We start from the raw sequence: 9,591 nt of genomic DNA, 5'->3' as shown, positions 1-9,591 counted from the left end.
CACAAAAACTGCAGAGAAAAGCTGCCATTAGGTACTATGGGGGGGGGGGGGGGGGGGGGGATCACGATCTCTTTGTTGCCATTTTCCACAATTTTACAACAAAATAATCAAATACAACTTTGCAAATTGCATTGCAATTTTTGAGAAATACCGCTGCAAAATCAAGCACTTTGATCGCAACAGTTTCACAAAATCCTAGAGGGACTGACTGTAGTATGGCTGTCTCTAATCACATGTTCAATACATTTGTATTGTTCCACAGGAGAAGAAGCTCTGCTAGATTCTTGCCCTAGAGTCTGACCTGAGTGGTTGGTGGCTGGAGGGAGTGGCTCCAGCAGGGAACAGCACCTCTTCCAGCTCTGCTGCTCTGTGCTGGATACGCATGGTCAAACGGTTCTCAACGCTGAACTTCATGTCCTCTGTGAAATGCTGTAGGAACCTGCAGTCAAATTCACAGATATAACTGTGTGAATTTGTGATACGAAGGTGATTTCTTTGTTTGTCATTTGCTAAACAAATACATTTGGCCAGCATTGTGTCATAAAAAAAGAACATAGGAGTTAATTTCCAAAAGACTTTCAAGCAGAACTCAATCCAAATGAAAACCTGTCTGGAGTCTGGATGGGATTAGTGTTGCAGCACTACTGGAGTTTGTCTAACTGTCTGTCCTATGAGGCCTGTGAAATAATGTAATGATCGTTACAGAAAACCATTTGAAACTGTCAGATATCAACTACTACTACTACTACTACTACTACTACTACTACTACTACTACTACTACTACATTACATTACATTACATTACGTCATTTGGCAGACGCTTTTATCCAAAGCGACTTACAATAACACATTTTTTGTCAGCAATAGAACAATCAACTATGGAGCACAGTCTGTGACAACTACAACTTCTGAAGGAACAGTGGTACAAGTTTAGGTTAGTGGTACAAGGTTGGTTAGGTTTTTTTTTTTTTTTTTTTTAATATAAGGAAAGAGAGAGACGAAGTTAGATCAAGGAGGGCCCAGGTGGAGCCTGAAAAGGTGTGTCTTTAGTCTTTTCCGAAAGATCGGCAGTGATTCAGCAGTCCTGACCGAAGGTGGAAGCTCGTTCCACCATTGAGGTGCCAGGGACGAGAAGAGTCGAGATCGGGATGAGCGACTTTTGAGCCCCCGTAGCGAAGGAGGGGCGAGGCGACCTGCACTGGTGGAGGAGCGAAGGGAGCGGTGAGAGGTTTGGAACCTGACCATGGATTGCAGGTACCGGGGAGCTGACTGGTGTACTGCCCTGTAGGCCAGTACCAGTGTCTTGAATTTGATGCGGGCCAAGATGGGAAGCCAGTGGAGCTGCTGGAAGAGGGGAGTGACGTGAGAGAATTTGGGTTGGTTGAATATCAGACGGGCTGCAGCGTTCTGAATGAGCTGAAGCGGTCGGATGTCGGTGGCAGGTAAGCCGGCCAGAAGCATGTTGCAGTAGTCCAGGCGGGAGGAGACAAGAGACTGGACCAGGAGTTGAGTCGCTTCTCTTGTGAGAAAGGGACGGATTTTGCGGATGTTGTAATAGGCCATATTGTGACTAGCATTTTCGTTTACTTCCGTTCCCACGGCAGGGGCACTACACACTTTTTTCTCCATAAAAGAGATCTATAGGTAGAAAGTACAAATAAAAAAGTTCTACTCGTGTTATCCTGCAGTATTTTTTTAATCAGTGGTCAAAGACGGCACTATTTCTTACTAGGCGTACTAATCTGTGCAAGGGGAGTGGTGTGGTTTTGGTCACGTGGACCAATCGCGTAGCCGCTTTATTCCCTTGCCGTAATAACATTAGAGCCATGGCGACCACCAGTTCAAGCAGCGAAGAGGGGAAAAAGAAACCAAAACAGCGGAAAAAAGTGCGTAAAAGCCGGGAATCAAAGGACTCCAAACGATGCTATATGCACTTTTTGTCAGTACAGAATGAGGACGTGCAGGATTTTACCCAGACAAGGTGGGACACTTACAGGTCTGTCGTCAAACAGTGGCTTTGTCTGGACGGCGATAGTAAAGTTATCGCTGAAACTTTTAAACATTGCGTGGACGTGGATTTTGACCATGTTCCCGAGGACGCTGGATTTCACGCGACGTGTTACCGTCGCTTTATTTGTAAAAGACGTTTGGGTTTGGCTGAGAAACGCTGCACACAGATGGTGCAGGGGGGGGGAGAAGAAGAACCAGATGCAGCCGCAGCCTCGGACAGCATCGGCCCCGACGGAGCCACGTCTGAAACCCCCCGAAAGAAACTTCGGTCTCGGACAGGTTTGCCCGTCCGTTCTGCTGGCCCTGTCCTTCCAGCCATCTGCATCATTTGTAAAAAGGTGGACAAATATATTACTGTTGGTGGAAAACGGAAGAAGGATCAACTTTCACAAGCAGAGACAGTGTCTGCAGGTAAGCGACCCCCCCCCTCTCTCTCTCTCTCTATCTCACACACACACACACACACACACACACACACACACACACACACACACACACACACACACACACACACACACACACACACACACGGGACTGAAAAACATGGAACAAGGAAGTGTGCAGATAGACAGGCAGAAAAGGCGGTGGTCTTGTGATGTAGTTGATTTATATATTATATTATATTACTTATCATTGATAAAAAAAATGTGTATCTACAGAACAGAGACTGAAACACCAAGGGGGGGCAGGTCACAAGTGCCAGCTGGCCCATTGTTCACTGTGTTATTTACAGCCCCCAAACCCACACACACACACACACACACACACACACACACACACACACACACACACACACACACACACACACACACACACACACACACACAGAGAGAGAGAGAGGGAGCATTTTATTTTATTGCCTTGATCTCCTTGCCCCCCCCACCTCTTTTTTCTTGTAATAACAATACAATGGATAAAAGATACAAAAACAAATGTCACCCACTTTTTTTTATTATAAAATGTGTGATTTGACAGTAAAGCTGATTATAACTTTTTTTTGTTTTCAGGCCAGTTGCGGAAGGCTGCTGAGAAGAAGGAAGACTCTAGCGTTCTTTTGCATATCAAAGACAAAGACTGTGTGTCTCTGGAAGTGCGTTACCACAGGTCCTGTTACAGAGAATACACAAGGTCCTTGTCAAAGTCTACGGCAACACATACTGCAACCACAGATGAAGTGTGAGTTATTACATTGCATTAACACTGCACATTTCAAAAGTAAGGCTTTGACCTACAACAAATACTATTTTGTCTGTCTTTAGATACAATGTTGACAGCAGACCTCTTTGCACATGTTAAGTATTTTTTTGTCTGCGTGTGTGTGTTTTCAGAAATGAACAACCCTTTGCTGCCAGCTACAAGATATTCTGCGAACGAGTCATCCGTCAAAGGATTATCGATAAACAAGAAATCCTGAAAATGAACCAACTAAGGAAGAAATTCATAGACATCGTTAAGAAGAATGAGGATATTGATGCTTCAGACTACAGGTAACTGTGTCCTTGACAGTTCAGTAAATAAAAAAGAACCTCTTTCATACTGAAAAGTTTCCATTTTATTGATTTATTCGCTCACAAGAAAGGCTGACAGTATGTTTAAATGTATTTGTTTGTCATTGTGAAAAAAATCCCTTTATTTATACATTTGTGCTCGTCTTTTTCTATATTTTCATGTTGCAGGCAGGATAAACTGAAAAAGCGGTTGGCCCGTGATTTCCCCCAGCTGGTGTTTCACAGCCCTGCAACGCGCAACATCTCCGAACTGGTTTTTGTTGAAACATTATCAGCAGATACACTGTTAGACAGGCTACCGCATCCATCAGACACGACAACAACTGAGTCAACCGAGGTAAGCCAAGCTGAAAGTGACAATGAACACACATCTGGACAAACTACAGAGCACACAAGGACACTGTACAGTGCAGGACTGATATTGAAGAGACTTGTGAATGAAACTCCCGGGATGAAATGCCCCTGGCCTCCCACAGCAGAGGATTTGAATGTTTCTGACGCAAAATCTGTTGTGCCAGTTGAACTATTCAATGTGATTTCCTGGATTATAGGTGCAACAGAGGAACCAACACTAGACCATTATGTTGATATTCCTGAAGATGTGAACCTAAAAGTTTTATCTGTTTGTCAAGACATTGTGTATCTTGCTTCTAAAGGTCGGAAGCAGACGCCTAAGTCACTGTGTCTTGGTCTAACTGTTCGCCATTTAACAGGTTCATCCAATGTTCTGTCACTACTGAACAGATTAGGACACTGTGCTTCATGGAACACAGTTGTCAGTCTAGACACTAGCCTAGCGTCACTACAACTTCTAGAGGGCAGAGACAAAATCCCTAAGGGGTTCTCAAAGAAGGCACCAACCATACTGGTGTGGGATAACATCGATTTTGGGGAGGAGACACTGTCAGGTCGTGGAACTACTCACCATACAAATGGCATTATGGTACAAAGTTCTGTTGTTGAAACAATGTCTAGACCAGACAGACAGCCACTGCCGAAGTCAGTTTACACATTCAAAGCACCTCCTAGCATCCCGCTACAACACTATCCACAGACTAAAAGACAAGGGCCACAGAACTTGCTTCAGGATGAAAGTGTTCCATTGCAGGTGGAAACGTACAGGTTGAACACTGTGTCTGCTGCCAAAACAGAACTGGCATATGTTTTAGTGAAGAACACAGATGCTGAAGCATGTACAGTACCAGGCTGGACAGGTTTCCACACAATGCTACAAAGTGATGCCACTCTACCTAAGTCAGCACTGTATTATCTTCCAGTCATTGAGGCTTCACCGACAGAGATGTCAACAGTTAACACTATTCTGAAGCGAAGTGTTGAACTTGCTGATCAGCTAGAACTGGACCATGTAGTGTTAGTTTTTGACCAAGCTATATATGCCAAAGCTCAGCAAATCCGCTGGAAAGATGATGAGTTGACAAAGCGTCTTGTGGTTAGACTAGGTGAGTTTCATACATGCATGTCCTTCCTAGGCATTTTAGGAAAAAGATTTGGTGATGCAGGACTGCAAGACATACTCATCGAGTCTGAAGTCGTTGCCCAAGGATCCATCAATGGTGTGATCAGTGGTCATCATTACAACCGCAGCATGAGGGCACACAAACTTATGTATGAGAGTCTGCAACGTGCCAGATTCAGCACATTCCTAGACTCATTAACACCAGAGGAGAGAGATGAGTGCATGGCTGTCATCACTGAGATCAAAGACGCTTTCCCAGACAGAACAATGGATGTTTTGTGTGCAAATGAGAACTTTGACAAAATGTGTTCAAAGTATGCCGTCTTTGTGGAAACGAGAAGTGCAGAAAACCCAACGTTTGCCTTCTGGAGTTCATACATTGACATGGTACAAATACTACTGCTGTTTGTGAGAGCAACACGTGAATCAGACTGGCAGCTTCACCTGTCAACAGTGCGCCTGATGATGGCATGGTTTTTTGCTTACGACCGTGTAAACTATGCTAGGTATTTGCCTTCATACTGGCTGGAAATGGTCAATTTGCCTCTCACACATCCTTCTTGTCACAAAGACCTCAGTGTAAAAGGCCAGTGGACTGTCCAACGTCAAAGTGCCCATGGATTTGCCTCCATTGCTTGTGACCAGGCTATTGAGCAAACATGCAATAGAGATTCCAAGACAAAGGGTGGCTGGACAGGGATAACACTGAATCGGGCTGCAGTGTCTCGCTGGATATTGTCACAACATGAAAGAGCTGCCATAGCTAGACAATGTGAGTCAATGGCTGGTAAATCTCCTGAAACACGGAGACGAAAAGATCTGGACCAAACACGGATTCATGCCGATGAAAATGCTGTGACCAGAATAAGTTCCACCATAGATTCTATGCTGAACCCATTTGACATACACCAAGATGGCATTGTTTGTCTTAGCTCAGGGACAGTAGCAGCTGAAGATGTCAAGAATGATTTGCTTGCAGCACAAGAAAGAGGTGAAGAAGCTGTCAAAGTCTTTTTGGACCAAAGACTGTTGTCAAAATCAGTCGACATTTTCGCCCCCATCAAGGCACAAAAACTGAAGACCTTCAGTGACCAGGCAAAGACAAAGAAGAAATCTGCAGCAGGCAAAGATGTGATTCTGCGTGCTGACAAGAAACTGTTCTCCAGACTACTCATTGTTGGTCAAACTAGAAAGATAGACCTGAGGGAAGTTCTGTCCTACTCCTTGGGAACGGTTTCATATCCTTTAGCCAGTACTGACGGGTCACTAGCTAAAACAAACAAATCAGCTCTGATGAATATATTGGAGAACAAAGACAAAGACTGCTTAGTTCAACAAGTTCCGTCAGATGGAGCTATTCTCTTCGATGGCATGGCAGTCATTCAAGCCATTCGTTCCAAACCGGCTACCTTTGGAGAATTGGCTGAAAACGTACTACAGTATGTGCTCAAATTAGCTCTGCAGCACAAGTGTACACGGATAGACTTTGTCATTGACCAGTATCCAAAAATTAGCATTAAGAACCTAGAGCGGTCACGTAGGGCTGGGGTCGGTACACAACGGGTGCAAATCTATGGACGGGATCAAAAGGCACCAACGCAATGGAAAAAGTTTCTATCAGATGGAACAAACAAAGCAGAACTGGCAGAATTCCTCTATGTTGCATGGCGAGATGCTGACCTCACCATTTTGGGCAGGGACCTCAGCTTGTACATAGCACATGGAGAACTGTGTCACTGTGTTTCCGTAAAAGAGGGTTCACAAACTGTCACTGCTGTTCAAGAACTGACATGTGACCATGAGGAATATGACACTAGGGTATTTGTACATGCACAGCATGCTGCACAAGAACACCAAACTGTAGTCATCAAAAGCCCCGATACTGACGTGGCAGTGATTGCTGTAAGTCTGCAGAAAGATTTACAGTGTAGCTTGTATTTCTTCACAGGAGTAGGCAACAGAACGAGGATCATTGATGTGGCTAAGGTGTCAGCAGCTCTTGGCACCAGTGTTTGTTCTGCACTCATTGGCATCCATACCTTCACAGGTTGTGACTCGACCAGTGCCTTTCATGGCAAGGGCAAAGGGAAGACATTTTCTCTTGCTTGCCAGAAAGAAGAATACCTGACTGGGTTCACAAATCTTGGCAGCAGTTTTAACCTTGACCAGTCAACTTTCAACACACTGAGCAAATATGTGTGCCACCTGTATGGCCAATCATCTGCCAAAAACGTGAACGATGCAAGGTACAAATCATTTTGTACGGCATCATCAGCTTTGCCAGAACTGTCCATTCCCCCAACAAGTGATGCTCTCCACCAACATTGCAAAAGGGCAAACTACCAAGCAGCAGTGATGAGACGTTCTCTGACTAGTAGGATGTGTGCTCCTTCACCCATTGGCAATGGATGGGGCATGGAGGATGGGGAGTTAACAGTAACATGGATGACTAGAAATCCTGCCCCTGATAGTGTGTTGCAGGTAGTCCACTGTAATTGTAAAAAAAGCAAATGTGAAACTGGAAGATGTTCATGCATGTCTGCAAAACTGTCTTGCACTGATTTATGTCACTGCCAGGACTGTGAAAATGTGTCAAAGGAAACAGAAGAAAGAGGTACATGGGATGATGACTCTGATGAAAGTGATAGGGATGAGTAACCCAACATGTTACTATGTAGGCCTACTACTTGTTTTGTTCAAGAATTATTAAATTGTTAAAGAATTGCCACACTGCCTACATCCAGTTAAATGCAATGCATAAATGCAAACAGCACAGACTACTTACACAGCCAACAGAAGGTTTTATTGTGATGCATTTGTATGCTATTTTGTATTTTCATATATTTCCTTGGCGGTGGGGGGGGGGGGGGGGGTGTACAAATGACAGATGCTGTGACACTTTGTGGTACTTGAATAAATGTTTCATACCATATGTTGTAATAATTCTGACCTCTAGTACTTTAATTTTTAGTCTTGTCCATTTTTTGCATTATTCCAATTTAGGGGGCGTGGTAACATTTTGATAGATTTTCTGCCATTTTGGTCCAAGGTGCCCTGATTTTCTTTTCTACCTTTCATTACACAGTAGGTTGAGACATTTTTTATGTATGAAACATAAGCTTTTGGCACAATTTACTGTGGAGGTTTCATTGTACTGTGTGGCAAACACTTAAGTTGAAGCATATTCTTTAACAAATATGCTACATTTCATGATCTAAATTCACATATGAGTAAACTAAAGGCACCAATACTTGTTTCAGATGTTAAGTATATGCATTTTAGCATTTATGACATTTGAGAAAGATTTTGTGTTGCCAAAAACACATTTTACAAGCAAAAACAGCAGCACAAGATTTTCGTTTTTTGGTTATAAACTGTTTATACATTTCTGGCTTGTGACAAAATACTGCAGGATATTATGAGTAGAACTTTTAACCCAAAGTCCAGAAGGGTATTGTCTATGAAAAAATGCATTGAATGAGTAGTGCCCATGACATGGGAACGAAACTCATTTTCTAAGCACTTTTTCATGGGTCCCAACACGGCCTATAAAGAGAGAACCTACACTACTACTACTACTACTACTACTACTACTACTACTACTATATCATTACAATTTAGTGTGTTCAATACATTCAGATATCATTACAATTTAGTGTGTTCAATACATTCCTACAATTTAGTGTGTTCAATACATTCCCCCATTTATTTTAGGATGAAGTGTTGTAATTTACTTTTTTGATCAAGTATTTTTTCGCCGATTTTTCACCCTTTGTCTCCCCAATTGTACTCGGCCAATTCCCTCTGCTGTCCCGGGCGTTGCTCCACCCCCTCTGCTGATCTGGAGAGAGTTGTAGACTAGCACATGCTTCCTCCGATACATGTGCAGTCACCAGCCGCTTCTTGTCACCTGACAGCGAGGGGTTTCACCAGCAGGGGGTAGCGCGTGGGAGGATCACGCTACCCCCCCCCCCCCCCCCCTCCCCTCAGACAGGCACCCCGACTGACCAGAGGAGGCGCTAGTGCAGCGGCCAGGACTCATACCCCACCGGCATCCCCCCCACAGACACAGCCAATTGTGTCTGTAGGAGCGTCTGACCAAGCCGGAAGCACCGCTGCCGGGAATCGAACCCAGGTCTTCATTGTGGTAGGCATATATAGGTCGATGGGTCAAACAGGCATCCAGAGATGTTTCAATAAGATAATGCAGAGTAGAATTAATCATTAATGTTAACACATTCACTGCCAGCCATTTTTTTTTTTACTGTAGGTAGCTTCTGCCAGAGGGTTTTTTTGAGGATTCTGGCTCATTTTACAAGACCCGAGGATTATTTTCTGCTTGGACTTTGTGAACACAAAGTTCACAAAAGTACTAATAGAATGTGTGCTTTCTCTGTCTAAAAGAGTTAGTTTGTAGAGTTAGTAGTTATGTAGATATTAGCCGTTGAGTACAGCCTGGTTTCAGCGTCTGAGACTGAAAGCTGAGATAATCGCAGTTTTGTGAAATTCAATCAAACAGGCAGAACAGTCACTTTAACCATTTATTTTTGGCATCAGTGAGAGATCAGACATCTAAACAATATAGTTCTGAACGCC

General features: G+C 43.7%; 1 protein-coding gene across 2 annotated transcripts; it reads left to right on the top strand.

Annotated features, from left to right (window-relative positions):
* Positions 1-1,602: 1,602 nt before the first annotated feature.
* Positions 1,603-7,817, top strand: LOC310771068 (uncharacterized protein). Of its 2 annotated transcripts, none has more exons than XR_014552378.1 (3): positions 1,603-2,421; positions 3,018-3,497; positions 3,687-7,817. XR_014552378.1 is itself a non-coding variant. In XM_083663746.1 (3 exons), exons 1-3 carry the CDS (start codon positions 1,827-1,829, stop codon positions 3,499-3,501), a joined length of 927 nt encoding a protein of 308 aa, XP_083519872.1. In that variant the 5' UTR covers positions 1,603-1,826; the 3' UTR covers positions 3,502-7,817. The 2 variants fall into 2 exon arrangements, 1 of the variants encoding a protein (XP_083519872.1); XM_083663746.1 differs by having other exon boundaries at positions 3,018-3,186; positions 3,339-7,817.
* The last annotated feature ends 1,774 nt before the right edge of the window (positions 7,818-9,591 follow it).

The sequence above is a fragment of the Poromitra crassiceps genome (genome assembly GCF_964638095.1).
Source record: "Poromitra crassiceps genome assembly, contig: HAP1_SCAFFOLD_335, whole genome shotgun sequence".
NCBI classification, from domain to species: domain Eukaryota; kingdom Metazoa; phylum Chordata; class Actinopteri; order Beryciformes; family Melamphaidae; genus Poromitra; species Poromitra crassiceps.
The sequence above is the reverse complement of the archived record's forward strand: the minus strand, read 5'-3'. Positions and strand labels throughout refer to the sequence as shown.